The 18,029-nt window shown below is 35.8% G+C and overlaps 1 protein-coding gene across 2 annotated transcripts; it reads left to right on the top strand.

Annotated features, from left to right (window-relative positions):
• LOC18788890 (tRNA (adenine(37)-N6)-methyltransferase) lies at positions 10,810-17,794 on the top strand. 2 transcript variants are annotated; one of them, XM_020556097.1, is made up of 10 exons: positions 10,810-11,091; positions 11,170-11,291; positions 11,752-11,852; positions 12,810-13,005; positions 13,099-13,191; positions 15,115-15,174; positions 15,277-15,351; positions 15,871-15,951; positions 16,709-16,772; positions 17,231-17,346. In XM_020556097.1, the coding sequence occupies exons 1-10, from the start codon at positions 11,007-11,009 to the stop codon at positions 17,236-17,238; spliced, it is 885 nt and encodes a 294-aa protein (XP_020411686.1). In that variant the 5' UTR covers positions 10,810-11,006; the 3' UTR covers positions 17,239-17,346. The 2 variants fall into 2 exon arrangements, with proteins under 2 accessions (XP_020411686.1, XP_020411685.1); XM_020556096.1 differs by lacking the exon at positions 16,709-16,772 and having other exon boundaries at positions 10,822-11,091; positions 17,231-17,794.

The raw sequence follows: 18,029 nt of genomic DNA, 5'->3' as shown, positions 1-18,029 counted from the left end.
GGCATTGGGGTTCCATTTTTAACATAAGCATGCAACTCTTTTTAATTTGATCCACAAAATATTTTCCATTGTAGTTGTTCAAAATTGCTAAAGCTCATTTTAAATTCCTTTAGAAGTATTCTAAGCATAACTTGTACCATTGACAACAAACTATCAAAAAATAATCTTCGTCGAAATTCTATTAATCTTAGTAATTATCTCCTCTTTTAAAAGCATGAAAGTTTTTACTATACAATGGGAAAAACATGATTGAACCCATGAAATAGATTATCAATCTTCTCATTTACAATTAACCTCTTCTGGGATTTTTTTTTTAGCGGATACATTTCTATAAAAAAAATAAAATATCCTATAGAAGAAGTCTTTGCTAATGATTTTCCAGCCTCCATCTTATGGTTCTTCAAGGATCCTTTTATGCATTATGTTAGATATCAAGGAAAATCAATTCTGGCTTCGAAGGATACCCCTATTCTGATGAATAAATGGAAATATTATCTTGTCAATTTATGGCAAATATTCATCAATTAATTAAAAAGAAAACTACAAATTCCATTTGAACAAAACTACAAATTCACATTAAAGCTTAAGTTTGGATCGAACTAATAAAAATTACATACTCATATTAAAAGCTTTCTCTCTAGCCTTGGCTAGGGAGTTAGTTTCCCATAAAATAAATTAAAGAAATTAAAACTAGAGGAATTGGAGGAAGGAGAGAGAGCTCAAGAGAAGATTGTGAGCTTGGTGTGTGTTTTGAAGCCTGAAGACTTCTCTATTTATAGGGCTAAGAAGGAGAAACATCATGATGGATTCCAATACCACCATTCCTATTTTAATGCAATACCTAACTCCCACTTCATCTTGCCAATGAATTGGCATTGAATTTGAGCTTCTTTGGAGTGGATGACACCTCACAAGCATGTGAATTCAATTTCTTCTTGTTTGCTTCCATCCCATACTTCTTTTCCTTTCTTCTTTTGGCATGGGTGTGGCACTTCATGCATTCTTTCAATTCTTTTCTTCTTGTGCTAGTTGCACTTCTTCCTTCATCATCATTGCTTCATGGATATGTTGAAGTTCTTAAATTGGCCACTAGCATATTATCTTTGGGTGACACACTTCTTGGCATGCAAATTGAGTTGGTTTTCATAGCACACAAGCCTACATATGAAGTCATTGATCAAAGTTAATAAAATAACATTAAACCAATTTGACCAAGTAAAAATATAAATGCATAAGATTATTTAATTACCCATTATAATTGCTTCTAAAATTAAATGTTAGGGGAAATAAACATGTATTATTGTAATATTATCACAAACAACGTGTCACCCCATCAGTACCACCCACATTGTGAGCCTTATAACTTTCTAAGCATCACCCGTCGGTGACACCCACATTGTGAACCTTAAACTTGTGCACCCCCACGCACGGGACCTCATAGTGACTGTGGGAGCATATATTTTCGTCTCCAATCAAGGCACGCCACGTGGAAAAGAAGATTATCTCTTTAATTAATTAATTAAATCAGTTTATCTGGCTAATTAATTAATTGGGATAAATATCTTAATTAATATGATATTATCTTTATTTAAAGAGATAATATCATTAATTAAGATATTATCACAATAAAGAGAAGATAATATCATTTAAATCAGATATTATCTTCTTAAGAGATAATGTCTATTTAATTCAGATATTATCAGGCCCAACTCGATTCCTACGAAACCCTAGCCCCTAGGCTCCTATAAATAGACGACCTCATTCATCATTCAAGGGACATCTAAACCTACTCCTTATACCCGATAAAAATACCCGAAGCTCTCTCTCCCTCCCTCTCCACTCTCCATATTTCCTCCTCACGGCTCCGGCCACCACACACGGCTCCGGCCACCCGGTTTACACCCTACATAAAACTCCGTACCCTTTGCTTAGCTATTGTTTTCCTACAAACACTCGAACTAACTTAGGCATCGGAGGGCCTTTGGCCAACACCCCCCGGGTGTGGTCTATTTACTCTAGTCTTTTTTACAGGAATCGAGGAAGAGAGAGAAGGAAGATCGAAGGTTGAAGGATCTAGAAGCGAATATTCTCCCGTGAGATTATTTGCACAAACAGTGACCTAAGATTCTCTAGTAGTCCTTACTTAAACTAAGTCATGTTAAAATGGTGCATTGATACTTGTACATGACTTAATCATACCTACTTGTCATGGTTTATACACACTTACATACACAAATCAAACAAACTTAGGTAGTAACCACGTTACTTGCAAACATACGGACCTCACAATCAAAGGATATAATAACATATGCAGTTACATATTTACATATGTATAGGTACACATTCATATATATATTTATCATGGTTCCATAGCAAGTCTATGATACTTACCTAGTAATGAGCACCCCCCTCAAAACCACTTGAGATGGGAGCCTTAAACATGTGCTAACCAATAAACAAACCCAACCAATAAGAGCAAGTCCAACGGCAGAGCCCAGCCCGAGGCTAGGGGAAAAAAAAAAAATTTGGCGTTCCACCGCGCAGCCCAGGGCCGGGGGAGGTGTGGGACCCATCAACTCGGGCCAGCCCGAAGGCGAGACGAGCCCGCGCTCCAGCCTGCGGTCGCTGACGTCAGCCCTCGCGTCACGCTGACGTCAGCTAGCGCGTTTCAAATTTTTTTACCGTTGGCGCGTGCAATGCACGCGCCAACGGTAAAAAAATTTGAACCAGCGCGCGTCGACGTCAGTGCGACACCAGCTCCAACGGGAATAAACCACGTGTCGCCTTCCCAGCCTTCCGATCAGCATCTTTTTAACCATCCAACGGCTGAGGCTTTTCTGGGCAATAAAAATATGAAAAAAAATCGTAAATTTTTTTTAAAAATTCTAAAAAATTCTGATTTTTTTTTTTTCTATAAATACCTATCAATACCCTTCACTTTCAACACCAATCCTCATATATTTTCTTCTACTTCTACCATTATTCACTCTTTATACTCAACATTTTCCTCTTTTTCATCTAGTATTTTGATTTCATATTTTTATGGCTTCTTCTATCGAAACCGGAGGGGCTTGGAGCACCATGGAAGATGTTTCCTTGTGTGAGGCTTGGCTCCAAATTTGTCATTGTCCCGTGTCCGGCAATGAGATGAAATTTTTTCATATGTGGAAAAAAATTCATGCCGAATTTTGTGAAAAAATTCCGGGGTCTACTCGTACGGAGATGGCATTATCCAGTAGGTGGAAAATCCTGAATAAAGAGTTGGGAAAATGGAGAGCTGCCCTAGCAAAAGCGATGGACAACTATAGAAGCGGGGAAAATCGTACTAACGAGGTAAGTATTTTATAATTTTTGTTTTATTAAGTTTAATCTCCTAATATATATATTTTGTTAATATTGCTTGCATTTTCAATATTTTGTTAATATTTCTTGCATTATTAATATTTTGTTAATATTTCTTGCAATTTAAATATTTTTTTTCATATTTCTTGCTATTTCAATATTTTGTTAATATTTCTTGCATTTTCAATATGTTGTTAATATTTCTTGCATTTCCACTTGTTTCTTAATTTTCTTACACTTCTAATTTATTTGTAAGGTTAATTGCATTTTCATTATTATTTTTTTTGTTACTTGCATATCCAATATATTTTAAATATTTATTGCATTTCCATTTTTTTGTTAAATAGATTATACAAGCACAAATGTGGTTCGGTGCAACCGGGGGTGGCAAAAAAAGTTTCAACCATCATGAATGTTGGGAGGTGGTCAAATATTGCAAACGCTTCATAATTATTCCAACGGGTCCCGACGTTGTATTAAACGAGACGCCACTCCATGATTCAATGGCACCGGATTCACCTCTTGATTCTCCTATGAGTCAAGACTCAGCCATGGAAAAGGAGTCGAGGCCCATTGGCCGAAAGGCCGCGAAGGCAAAGAAAGTGGGTAATTCTTCCAATAATAATTCAAAGTTTTTGGAGGAAATTGCAAGGCAAAATGGCCTAAGAATTGAAATGGAGCAAAAACGCCAAGATAACGAGTTGACCCTTCAAGCTGAGTATGCACGAGAAAGGGAGTATTTGCGCAAAAAAGATATAGACAAGACGGATCGGGAAACCATGGCCATGGATACAAGTCATATGTCCCCTGAAACAAAACAATTTTGGAAGCTAGAACGAAGGGATGTTATGAGAAGAAAACTTTTCCGGGATGATGGGCCTAGCAACACGGATTGGTTCAATGATGGAAACCATTAAATTTGTTAGCCTACCTTTTATGTATTTGTATTTTTCATGTTTTCTTTTAAAGTTGTTGTAATTCATGTATTTTATTTTAGTAGTAGTAATTCGTAATGACTTGTATTAGATTTCGTTATTTAATAAACAAAGTATTCAATAAATTACCTTTTTATTCAACATATTCCATACTTCAAACAAAACAAAATAAAAATAAAAAAAACTACAAACAAGGTACAATAATAATAACAAACCATAACCAAAGCATAATAAATAAAAATACAACACAACCAAACCATAAACCAAAGCATAATAAATAAAAATACAACACAACCAAACCATAACTAAATAAAACATAACCAAAGCATCTATGCTCCATCATTCTTCTTCATTGCCTTTCACCGCCCATAGATGCTCCATCAAGTGAACTTGACGCATTTCATGAATATACGAAGATTGCATCTCTGTATATCGATCTATCATTCGGGTCATCAAATGACCATCCCTCACCAACGGTTCCGGCTCAAATGGTTCTCCACTTGGCCCTATGGGCCTTTCATAAATCCGTGTCAAGGCCGTGTTCATTGGATCCGGTTCGTACACCTCTAAAGCATCATAATCATACTCATCCTCCACAATCATATTATGGAGGATGATGCAAGTCATCATAATGCTTCTGAGGATCTTCTCATCAAACATACGGGCCGCACCTCGAATAATCAACCACCTAGCTTGAAGGATACCAAAACACCTTTCGACATCTTTCCTGTATCCCTCTTGATAGATAGCAAATAATTTTTGCTTCTGGGATCGGGGATTCGGAATAGATTTGACAAAAGTGGTCCACCTCGGGTAGATGCCGTCAGCTAGATAATACCCGGTCTGGTACACTGTATTATTGACTTGATAGGTGATATTGGGGCCCTGGCCTCTCAATACATCGTTGAAGACCGGGGATTGACCCAGCACGTTGAGATCATTTTGGGATCCTGCAACTCCAAAGAAGGCATGCCAAACCCATGTGTCGAAGCCAGTAACGGCTTCAAGGATGATACTTTTTTGGCCTTTTCTATTTTCGTAATCACCTTGCCAGGCAGTTGGGCAATTCTTCCATTGTCAGTGCATGCAGTCGATGCTACCAATCATTCCTGAAAATCCTCAAGCTTCGGCTTTTTGTAGAAGCCGTTGGAGGTCCCTGGGAGTAGGTCTACGCAGGTAGTCCCTAGTATACAGAGTTTCAACTGCTTGACAAAATCTTACCAAAGCCTCCAACGTAGTGGACTTCCTCATCCGGGCAATCTCATCCACCTGATCAGCAGATGTTCCATACGCCAACATTCGTATAACAACTGTAAGCTTTTACTCCGGAAGAAGCCCCAAAACCCCAGTAGCATCACACTTTTGAACAAAGTATGCATCATAATTGCAAATATCATGCATGACTTTATTGAACAAATGAGGTTGCATTCTAAATCGCCTTCGAAAATCAACATCAGAGTACAAAGAAGTTGGGATAAAATAATATTTCAAAAGATTCTTACCCCGAGAATGCCTATGTCTTTCCACATTCCGGCGGTGGCCGACTTGTGAACCACGGCGGCGACCTTGGTTCTCTTCATCTTGCAAAGCCACTGCTATGAGAACTTGCTCATCGACTTGTCTCTGCACCTCATTGATTTCATCTACTCTACGGTTTCTCTCATTTGTTTCTTACTCTTGCCTCTCCAAGTATCTCCTAAATTCTTCCATTAAGAATGAATGAAGTATGAAATCTAAACTCTGAGAAATGAAAATATAGAAAGATGTGGTGTGAGAGGTATGAGCTGAGCCTCTGGTTTTATAGAAAATTTTGGCAAGATAGACATGCCACGTGGCTTGATTTTATTGGATGAAAATCTTATCTGAAATTTGAAATTCATCGAAATTTGAACCCAAATTTATCTGAATTTTGAATTTTGAAATTCATTCGAAATTTGAACCCAAAAATTTATCTGAATTTTGAATTTTGAAATTCATCCGAAATTTGAATCCAAAAATCTTATCCGAAAATTTTATCTGATTATGAATAGTCTTGGCACGTAGGAATCCGGAAATCTTATCTGAAAATATTATCCAAATTAATTATTTTCATTAAAAAATAGGGGGAAAAAACAAAAAAATAAATAGTAATTGCCCTTAGCCATGGCAATGGGTGGAAACACAAAATACTATTTGCAAGGGCAACCACTATTCACGTGAATAGTGACTGCCCTATCTCCACCCTTGCCATGGCTAAGGGCAAATGGGTGGAGTTGCTCTAAGGCTCTATACAAAGGCAAAGTAGTCTGCCAGCACTGGCAGTGTGTACTCAAATAATATTCGCAAATTCTACCAAACATGAAACGGTTCCAGAATTGGTATGCTTAAAATAGACATACAGGGAGTCTTAAGGTAAAAATTTGAAAACAAAACTCCACTGTTTAGTCCTCGAAAAGAATACCAAAAATGAAACCCTAAATTAGAATTTCAGCTGTCCAACGGTGGTGTTCAGCCACCACATGAATTTTACAAAAAAAAATCGTGAAAATTCATATGCATGAATCAAAGATCTTAATCTACTTAGGTTAAAAATATTGAGTTGTTTTAGTATCAAATATCAGTCCATAAAAGACTCTCAATCTGTTCCTAAAGATAGTCTATCAAGTCATCATATCCTGACCCAGTCCACTTCATAAACTTGTTATAAGATACTCATACGTCCCATGACCACGAGATTTTACAGAGTCATAGTAGCCATCATTCTTTTGATCATACCAAAACTTTAGGTCAAACGGAGTTCAAATTCCACGTCGTCTACCAATTATGAAACTGATATTCGTAACTGGAAGACTGGAATCAACGTCAAAGGACCAACTTTGAAAAATACCCATAATTTACATTGTCAAATTTCAAAGATCTTTATATATACAGAAATCTTGGGATGTCTAATGGCTTAATATCAAAATTTCAAAAGGAGAAACAATTGTTACCTTCCCGAACCCTCATCTCTAAGCTCAAGATGTTAGTCTGCCTCCAGAAATTCCTTTTTACCTTTTCCGAACTCTCTCTCACTTTTTTTGATGTTTTTTCCTTTGTAACTAGCTGAGCTAAACCCTAAAATTTGCTTTTAAATGTGTCATCTAATGGGCCAGCCCTAACCCTCGTGCTAGAACCCTAGCTGACCTCTTAAAACATATAGGAGGGTCAGCCCGCTCACATAACCTGCTTGGGCTTTCATAAATTAAAGTATCTTGGGCCTAAAAACTTACAATAAGCTTAGGTAAGTCATTACGCCAAGCCCTATTCACAAACATACCATAATATGAAAGAAATTATAAGAAAAAATCTGAATTAAACATGTCAGGCCTTACAGTTCCACAAGCCATGGCTACCCAAGCTAATCAGAAAAGGTGAAGAACCTATTCAAGTTGGAATTTTTGTGCAATTGAGTCCTTCTCTATTATAGTGCTCCTAATTCATATTATCAGGGTATGGATACATTTATCAAAACCCTAATATGAATTTTCCACTTATATGATTACATTAGTTATGTTTAGAAACTTCTTTTCTAATTATATCCAATACTTTGCAAAGATTTCTCAATCATATCTTTGGAGCATTCTATCTCATTACTAATAGCAGAAATCCTTTTTGTACATTCACTTCCCTCTGTAAGCTTGTCGAAAATCCTGAAAATCACATTTGAGTCATTTTTCTTTCAATGGCCGTATAGTGATATCAAAGACAAACGATTCATCCACAAGACAATTATGATGGGTCGGAGGATTAGTTTACACTATTGCAACTTGAGTTCTAGTTTGATATGTGAGTAAGACTTTCATCCTAGAACTCTTAGTTTGATTGCGTTCAATATAATTGTCCCTATAAGCACCTACACACTTAGTTTAATGTCTCTTCACACAATGATTTGAGACTTGTCATTCTCCTTATTGACCAGATATAATGTGTACCAGTTTTTGTGGATGATCAACGCCCAATTGATAATCCTACAACCAGGAACGTTTAGGAAATAATGTGGAAGTATGAGAGGTCTCCTTATATCCAATCTCATTGCATAGCTCTCATACTATTTCATATTCCATGGACTTGTTGTTTTACTATTATGATAACATACCAAATATCATGGTTCAAAACAAAGATCATGCCTATTAGTGATGATGAAATATCAAGAAAGCAATATCACATGTTTGGCTTTAAGGTATATTTCTAACACTAACCTAGAGGTCATCATGCCACCCACCAAGCCCAATCCATGAAGTCGTACTCCAAACTTCCGAAGGCTTATTTGCACATGATAGAAATCCTAGAAGAAAAGTAATCAATGAAGTTGATGTCAACCAAGAAGTTGATAGAAATCCTAGAAATCCTTGACCCCGAGGATGTGAAAGGACCAAGGCCAAGAGAAGGTTCCTTTCCTTGTTTGGCTTATCAATCGACTGGTTAGAAGTGAGAAGCACAAACACAACAATTCAAACCTGTCATTCAATGACTTTGTGGTAGCAGGCCTAGACAATCTAAAAGAAGAAATCCCAAAGGTGCTTCCATCTGCCACCTCGGAAAAGAGGGAAACATCATGCGACGACCTTAGCTAAGCATATTGGAGTTTTTAGTTCTTGTTATAACTGATTTTGAGTTGGGCACAATGCTTAACATATTCTGAGTTGTACACGTTGCTTATAGATTCTAAGTTGTTATTACGCCCTTAATTTGGTGTTCTTTTTATGACTAATATTTTTTAGGCTTGAGCTCTTGAATGAAAACTTGACCTTGGTTATATTGCAAAATCAGCTTTTTACTAGATAATGGTTACTTAGGGAGATGTGGACTGAGGTGCCAAAGACTTGAAAATGAAAGTAAAAAAGCCCAATCGATTAACAAGGACATATTTATCAGCAAGATATTTCTCCTTGGGGATTTAGTTATCATTGCTTTTAGGAATCCTAAGTGAGATATATTGTAGCATTGAATGACTTGTCGAAGTAGAAAATTCATGTTGAAGATTTATGTACTAAGGTTGGGAGCTTTTATGTGCATTTTTTAAGAGCAACTTTCTTTCTTGATCAAAACTTCAGTCATTTGGATCTAAGAAAAAATAAAGTATGTTGAAGAGATTAGGGGTGTATTCAATTCAAACTTTTAAAGACTTTGATAGAAAATTCGGAGGTATTCAATTTAGATTTTTAAAGAGTTTATTAAAGCCATGTGGTATTTAATTGTGACTTTTAAAAACTATTTAAATGTATTTAAAAGTTTGGTGGTATCCAGTTGTGATTTTTAACAAGTCTTTAAAAATTTGGTGGTGCCCAAAAAGTTAATGACTTTTAAAAAACTTATTAAAAGATTGACTTTTAAAAAACTTATTAAAAGAATGACTTTTGTATACTTTTATATTGTTAATAGCAAAAGTTTTGCCAATTTACTAGTGACTTTTATCAACTCTATGAAAGTCTTTAAGAATTTAGCAACTCTATGAAATTCATTCACTTAAAAAATCTATTAGGAAATACCACAAGACTTATGGATAGTTAAATCTATGTTGTCCTTTCAACTCTTATTAATTCTATGATATAAATCTTTTAAAATCCATAAGTAAAAAATCTTAATCATAGAAATCCATAAATAAAATCATATAAGTCATTATTGGGGTGTATCCAATCCATACTTATAAAAACTTTATTTTTTTAAGTGAGTGACTTTCATAGAGTTGACAAATTCGTAAATACTTTCATAAAGTTGATAAAAGTCACTGGTAAATTGGCAATATTTTTGCTCTTAACAATTAGCCTTAAAATAAGCTTTTTAAAAGTCATTAACTTTTGGGATACCGCCAAACTTTTAAAGACTTTTTAAAAGTGATAATTAGATACCACCAAACTTTTAAATATTTTTAACTACTTTTAAATGTCACAATTGAATACCACCAGACTTTTATAAACTCTTTAAAAATCTAAATTGAATACTTCCAGACTTTTAAACTCTATATATAAAATAAATAAAAATGGATGAAGAAATTTAAAAATACAAATGAATTCATAAATTATGGAATTTAAAATAACTGAAATTAATATTCTAGAATTTGTAGAGTTCCTTTTTTGGATAATAGATTTAAATATGGAATTTAACTTCTACTTGTAAAGTTATCTTTATGGATAAAAAAAATAGATCTCTTTTTGAATTTTAGAAATGACAACTTTTTATATATAATTTAAAGTTGGTATTTATGACCTCCAAATTCCATGTTTTTTCCCGTACAAAATTTCCAAATTTCTAAATTTCTATATATTTTTTATCCAAACAAGAAAATTGGTTCATATCAATATAGAAATTCTGACTTTTGTCAAAATCCCAAAAACCCTAACCCACTGCAAAAATTTGAATTAGATACACCCCTTAAATATGGATTGGATACATCCCTGTTAATTCAAACGTAGAATCTGTAAGAGTCACTTTAAAAATATGAGAAAAAGTATTTCAAAATCCTCTCAAATAGTAATTGACTTTACCCCTAATACTTTAGGGTTAGAAAAATCGGGGGAGATTTAGTTTAATAGGTCTTGGCGGGTGCTAACTAATTAAGGCACTCAAAACATCTCTCCTTAGGCTAATCAAACAGAGTTGGACAGCAGCCAGCGCTAAGCAGCTGAGAGAGTTCCATAATTTCAACCTACAACTCTGGTTTAGCGAATGCATTTTCAAACCCAAAAGAAGTTATTTTAGCAGTGAGAATCGATGGGCTACAGCACAGAATCAAAATGGTTAACAGCCACCATAACCTTTGCGCTCGCAGCTCTCTCCGCCTCCACTGCCTTTTCTTGTATGTATACAAATTTTGTTTTCTCCTTTTGTGTTGCATTGGGTCCTTGTAGTTTATTGTTCTTTTGGTCTGTAACAGTGTATTTTTGGAAAAGAAAATCGAGGGATTTGGATTCCAAGATTGGAGAGCTCGAGAAATCTCTCAAGACCTCCTTAGACAATTGTGCTGCTGAAAGGCAAGGCCGAATTCGGGCTCAGCAGGTACCCTTTTCTTCCCACCTCCTCCCCCACCAAAAAAAAAAATCAAAAGATACTGACCCTTTTGCCTCTTTAACAAGCTGACTGTTAGTAATGGCCTTATTTTGCCTCTTTGAAGAAGAAAAAAAAAGAATCTTACTTGAAAATAATTATCTTTGCACTTTCTCAGAGATCTAACTGAGAGTAGAAGGCAGTGTTTCTGTATTTAATTGAATTGGTTTATTGAATATATACCTATGTAACTGGAAATTTGATTGCTTGGTATCCAAGTCCCCTAATTATTTGTCTATATTCATTTCGTAAATGCTTAGGCATTGCCTAGATCATAATTGTGTTCATTTCATATTATATGAGGATCTCAGTGTCAATGAGCTGAAACTTTATTGATTCTTATCATTGGCCCTTAATATGTCATCACACATTTCTATTCTACTTGCTAAGATATTTTCATTTTGTATTGGAGGCTTTGAGGAAAGCACTAACGCAACCAAAGTTGGATAATGTGGAGCTGAATTCTTACCCCATGGCACCTATTGGTGTCATACAGTCATGCTTCTCTACCAGGTACTTGGGTGGGCGGCGTTTGGTATTCCAAATTAGAGATCCTTTGTTTCTCATTCCTTGACTGCATTTTTATGTCACACATTTATCAAAATGATAAGTATATAATTTATTGCACCCAGAGTAATTAGGTGAGTGAGGAATAGCCAGATCAGATCACTAGAAGTGTTTACTCTTCATGATTTTGTTGAAGAAATCTGATGATACTCAAGGACTTAAAATATAAAGATCAGACTGACTGACTGGATAAAGATATCCAAAGAATGTTACTTTCCAAATCGAGAAATGAGTTAATTGGAATCATTTTTATTTTCTTCTGAGTTTTGTAAAATTTTTGCAAATGCTCTGCCATTGATGCTTTTGTACATGTTTATGTGTAGCAAAATCAAATTATGGTGAAAACTGTCAATAGTGCTTAGCAAAATCAAATTACATGTTTCTATGTCTTCCCATAAATTTTTTTAAAACATTCATATTGATAGCCAATAGTCTTTGGGTTTAGTGGCACCTTTCTCCCTCTAGAAAATAAGGGTTGAGGTTGAGTTCAGGGGTTCAATCCCCAGTGGGTATGTGGGATCATTCCTGTCATTTGCCAAAGAAAAAGGAATCGTATAGATAAATTAAATATTGAAGCTTAGTTTTATCATAGAGTTAGAGTGATATGCCGCAGTTCTATACCCAAACGTGCAGTTTATATTGGTGCATGAATAGCATACTAGGCAACCTTTATTTTGCAGTTGCACCTCATGCTTGTGCATGCTTAGTTTTGCAGGGTTTTAGTTCTCCTAGTTTACCAGTGTCATCTCCGATTCCCTGAGATTTGTTTCTTCCTTTGTTAACATAAAAGGAATTCAAAAAGTGCATGTTTGATCTCGCCAAGACAAACTTTGCATATTTGTTGTGCATGCAAATTTGTCTCTTTGAAGTCCCATTGATGACTTTCACTTCTTAATTGTGCAGGAATGGGACTCCCAGGCAACCTGTACTTGTGCCTCTCTCGAGGGCCTGTTTGATCTTTAATACAGCTCGTGTTCCTCCAGCATCACTTGAGGGTCTTGGAGAATATTCTCACTGCTGGGTTATATATGTTTTCCATCAAAATACAAATCTAGAGAAGCTTTGGAAAGATCCAACTAAGTCAAAGTTCAAGGCCAAGGTGTGTGCCTCTGAATACTGGTATACTGCTTTCTGTGATTTCAGTTATTAATTATTCTTTTTAACTCTATATAAAGGTTGACTGGATGGATAGGTAAGAGTGCCAACACTAAACGGTGAAAGGAAGGGACTCTTTGCAACAAGATCTCCACACAGGCCATCCCCCATTGGACTCAGTGTTGCCAAGGTAAGGTTATACTGCTGCTGAATATTGCATCTTATATAGTAGCTTGAAAGAAGATTCATCTACATTCTGCATTAGACTAATCTCAGGTACTTTTTTCGAGAACTATCAGAGCTTACTAATCTCATGCAATCCAAGCCCGTCTAGTAGTTTCTTTCTCTCCACCCATCAGAACGTTGGTTTCCAGTTTGAAACCTCCGGTCCCCATTCCCCACTTCTTGTGGGTTTGCAATGTGCAGAGTAGGATTTCACCTATATGTTTCTCTCTCTCCCTCTATAACGGTGTAAGCTTGATATACATTGTGCACTCATTCCCTAATAGCTTAAGCTTATGGGTCTACTAGTTCTCCAACATTTTCGAGTAGGCTATCCACGTGTTAGGTCATGTTAGGCCCAACGACCACACGGTCTCCCACATCACCCTTTTTAAGTTGTCCATGTTTTTGACTCATGTCATGCCACATGTGAGGGGGTGTGTTGAGAGATATCCCACATGAGGAATGTAAAACTTTGCATTATGATATATGTCTTGTGTTGTGCCTCTCCACCCATTTCCAATTAGTTTTGGGTGGGATGCTCTGATTCTAACAAACCATATATAGTTTGTTCCAGTCTGATTTAGTGTCTCAAACAATTTGACTTCTAATAAAAGATGGATTCAGAAAGTCCAATTTACACTGGCAGGTTAAATAGCTTTTGAAGGGAGCATGAGCTTCCGGCCCTCTTAATCTGCCTTAACTAATTTACTCAGGCAGGCTATATGTTTCTGCATGTATTGTTTCCAGAATTTCATATATTTTATTCTTTGGTCAAAATGCTTTTTTGTCCCTAAGAGATAGTTTCCTGAACCAGTCATGGTGATTTTGTTCCCTAAGAGATAGTTTCCTGAACCAGTCATGGTGATTTGAACTGTGGTGAGGAAATAGTTATGAGGTAGGCCATTATAGTGGCAACGAAAGCCTTTGACTGGAAGCTAATGGTGGCATGGTGCTTAATGTGAAGAAAAAGTATATTGACCATGACTCTCTCTCTCTCTCTCAATAGTACGATAAGATGACAAAGAAAATTAGTTAGGATGGTTACATGGCATGTGCAGCATAGTCAATAAAATACCTCAGTGGCAAGCATGCAATTACTGAAGGACAAAATTGACCAAGGAAGGAATTGGAACCTGACCATCTTCAAGGACTAAAAGTTTATTTAACCTTATTCTTAACTCTCTAAGTTCCTTTGTATCTATGACACTTAGAGAAGTAGTATAAAGTATGACGCATATAATTTAACATTGATCATTCATATGATATTAACATGGTTATACTTTTTGCCATCAATTATCATAACCGTTCTTAATTATTTCTCATCACTAAATAAATTTAGTACCATTTGATTTGAGTTCCTATCATAAATTAAATTTTGACGTCACATAAAAAAGAATGAAAATATGCTTATGGAAGAGGGAAAGTATTGAATCTTATAAGATGACAAAGAAAATTAGTTAGGGTGGTTACATGGCATGTGCGACATAGTCAATAAAATACCTCAGTGGCAAGCACGCACACAATTACTGAAGGACAAAATTAACCAAGGAAGGAATTGGAACCTGACCATCTTCAAGGACTAAAAGTTTATTTAACCTTATTCTTAACTCTCTAAGTTCCTTTGTATCTATGACACTTAGAGAAGTAGTGTAAAGTATGACGCATATAATTTAATGTTGATCATTCATATGATATTAACATGGTTATACTTTTTGTCATCAATTATCATAACCATTCTTAATTATTTCTCATCACTAAATAAATTTAATACCATTTGATATGAGTTCCTATCATAAATTAAATTTTGACGTCACATAAAAAAGAATGAAAATATGCTTATGGAAGAGGGAAAGTATTGAATCTTATACATTTACACTGTATACTTTAGGTGGAGGCTGTACAAGGGCATATGCTTCTACTCTCTGGTGTGGATTTGGTTGATGGGACAGTAAGTTTTACATTTTTCCTCTCTACTGGCCGCATCCATTTTCTTTGGTTCTGATTTTTTTAGTTTAGAAATCAAACTTATTTGGTTTACTTTTACCAACAGCCTGTACTCGATGTCAAACCTTATATTCCCTACTGCGACAGCATCCAAGGAGCAAGAGTGCCAAAGTGGTTAGCGGTATTATTTCCATGTCCTTCCTGAAATTGTAAATTTTATAGTTTCATGACATACGAGATTTACCATTTGCATGATTAGAGAACTATCTTCCATTATGGTCATGAGTATTTTCAGCTATTAATCTTGGAGGTTGAACACGTAGTGTGTTGGTAAAAGATGTTCATACACTATAGTGCATATGTGCTGAATAAAGACTCCACTTCAGTGGAGACTAGATTTGCAGCATGGATTCATGTCGGGGTTTAACTGTTCATTGAAAATAGATAACCAAAACCTTCAAATATCTATTTAGGGAGAACTATACATGTATAGTAGTTGTAGATATTTCAGTTTTCCTATATAATTGCCTTTTTTGAAGATTGTGAAATATTGGTGTACAACTGTGTATTGTGATTTTAAACTAAACATACCTACCTCTGAGGCATCTTCCTATGCCAATTTAACTTGTCTGTACTCTTCTGGTAACTTATGTCATCAATTCCCTCCTTGTTTTAAGTTAATAATCCATGTATTCTGCAGGCGGACAGTATATTAGCAGTAGCTTCTGTTAGTTTCTCTGAGGTGTTCACTTCCACACTTGCTGATTGCTGGGAAATGGCAGTGAGTACTCTAATCTTTACTAAAAATATCACACCTTTACCATAGTTTAAAGGGAATGTCCATTCCTTTATATTCTTTGACTAATTGTTCAGTTCTTTTTACAAATTGTGCCAATAGCTTGCTTACTAGCACTTCACTAGTAAAATCCAAACTCTTCACAACACTGGAAAGAGATAAAAACAAGCCTAAGAAAGGGACTCAGCTACAGTGTGAATGATAGTACAAATACAATGAATTAAGCCCATTAGTACTTGTCAAGAGGAAAATAAAAGGCCAAGGGAAAAGAAAAGAGAGCAGGAATCAACAGGATGTAATTGAGCACCTGAAGATAATCCAAGAAAATTAAGAAAGAGAAACCTGAATGTCAAATTTCGACCCTGAATAATTTGGAGATCTAAGAGAGAAACTGACTACTGCTGACGTCAAATATGTGCCCCATCATTGGATTGGTTGTGTTGCTGTAAATTGTTCTACCTTGTGTGCAATTTCACGACAACTATACGTGTTTATCTTTCCTATCAAAAGAACTATATAGTTCTCTCTTCATTTTTATTATTGGTAGAACTCGAGGTCTAGGCACTGAATCTAGTGGAGGATAAGACCACAATAATCAAACTCTAGAAGATCCAACAACTCATCATCCTGTGAGATCCTCATCCTACCTGGGGATAATCAATAAGACTGCTATATTTTGTCTTCCATCAATCTAGGTTCTTAACTTGCATTTGTTGAAAATCCCTGTGGGAGTTCTTAGCAGATCATGCATATCTGGGTCGGTAGATGTCCGCTTCCTTTTTTCACTCCCTGCACGGTTGTGAAAGGTTTGTCAACTCAAGATTTAATGATTGTTAGTCTTGTCTATTGTAACTTTACAAATTTGATAGATTGGTTGCGTTATCCTTTGTCATCTTATGCTTCGTTAGGGAAGATCTCTATTAAACACATACTTTTGTTGAATGCGGAGTGTGTTTAACTAAAAGTTCATTGATAGTATAAGGTTTATTGTTGCTTATGAAGAGAAAATAACTTGCCCGGGAAGAGGGGGAAAAGGAAAGAGAGCATGCTCTTTTCTACTCTAAATAATTAGCCATGAAAATCTTCTGTGTAGAAATGTTATTCCTTTATCTTCAAAACAGTTCAAAAATTAACCACATTAACTGGGACAAGAGTAGAAAGGCGAGTTGTGCCGGTCCTTACAAAGGCTTTCCAGAATCTCAGAAGTATGAAGCACCAATTCCTATGCTTAGCTTTCATTCTATCTGTATTTGGTTTGTTGCAGGGAAATAATTCACTCTATGCTTCACCAGACGAGTTCAAAAACTTGATAAAGCAGGTGCTTTCATGGGATATTAGATCATTGGCTCAACGAAATCGACCTCATGATTCCTTCATTAACTCAGAAAATGGTAAACAGTTGAATGATAGTTCAGACAATGACCACGATGAAGAAGCTTCGAGCCCTGGAAATGAGCAGCCCCCAAGTTCTTCTGGGGACATAATGTATCACCTAACCCTAGAAGGATTGGAAGTTTCGTACAGACTCAATTCTGACTTCAGTGTGGTTGTAGAGAAAGTAAAAGAAGTATCAAACATCACACACAGTCGTCAAAAGCGATGTAATTACTCTATGTGGAGGGTCTGATTTGTGTTCTTTGAGACCTGATATTGTTATTTCAAAATTTTGGATTGTTTGTATTGTTCAAATTCCTTTTTCTTTTTTTCTTTTTTTCGGGGAAAACCTAATAGGCTGACTCCTATATCATTTTGTAGTGGAGTTAAATAGAACAAGGATTTGAAACTCGGTTTAAGTTACATTGCTGGCCATAGAGCTCTTTCGTGCAAACTTCAATTATCATATACCTAGTGCCTGGTGGGGATATGCATTTTGTGGTCTTGAAAGAAATTCAGTAAAGGCAAGAATGGCACTATGGCTGTGGACGTTGTGCCCACCACCATGAGTGTTGATTTGGGTCTTGATTCTTTTGCTTTTGAAGGTAAAAGACAAATGGGAAAAATCAACATCTTTATTTTGACCAATGAATTTGAAGAGGAGCCAAGCCTATGTTGATAAGGCTCAC

This window comes from Prunus persica, chromosome G1 (genome assembly GCF_000346465.2).
Source record: "Prunus persica cultivar Lovell chromosome G1, Prunus_persica_NCBIv2, whole genome shotgun sequence".
NCBI lineage: Eukaryota > Viridiplantae > Streptophyta > Magnoliopsida > Rosales > Rosaceae > Prunus > Prunus persica.
This window is presented reverse-complemented; position numbering and strand designations above follow the sequence as displayed.

Excerpts from the sequence above, each read along its gene's own strand:
- LOC18788890 (XM_020556096.1), top strand. The coding sequence starts at position 11,007 with ATGGGCTACAGCACAGAATCAAAATGGTTAACAGCCACCATAACCTTT. Across the intron at positions 11,092-11,169 it reads CGCCTCCACTGCCTTTTCTT|TGTATTTTTGGAAAAGAAAA; the intron begins GTATGTATACAA and ends GGTCTGTAACAG. Across the intron at positions 11,853-12,809 it reads CAGTCATGCTTCTCTACCAG|GAATGGGACTCCCAGGCAAC; the intron begins GTACTTGGGTGG and ends TTAATTGTGCAG.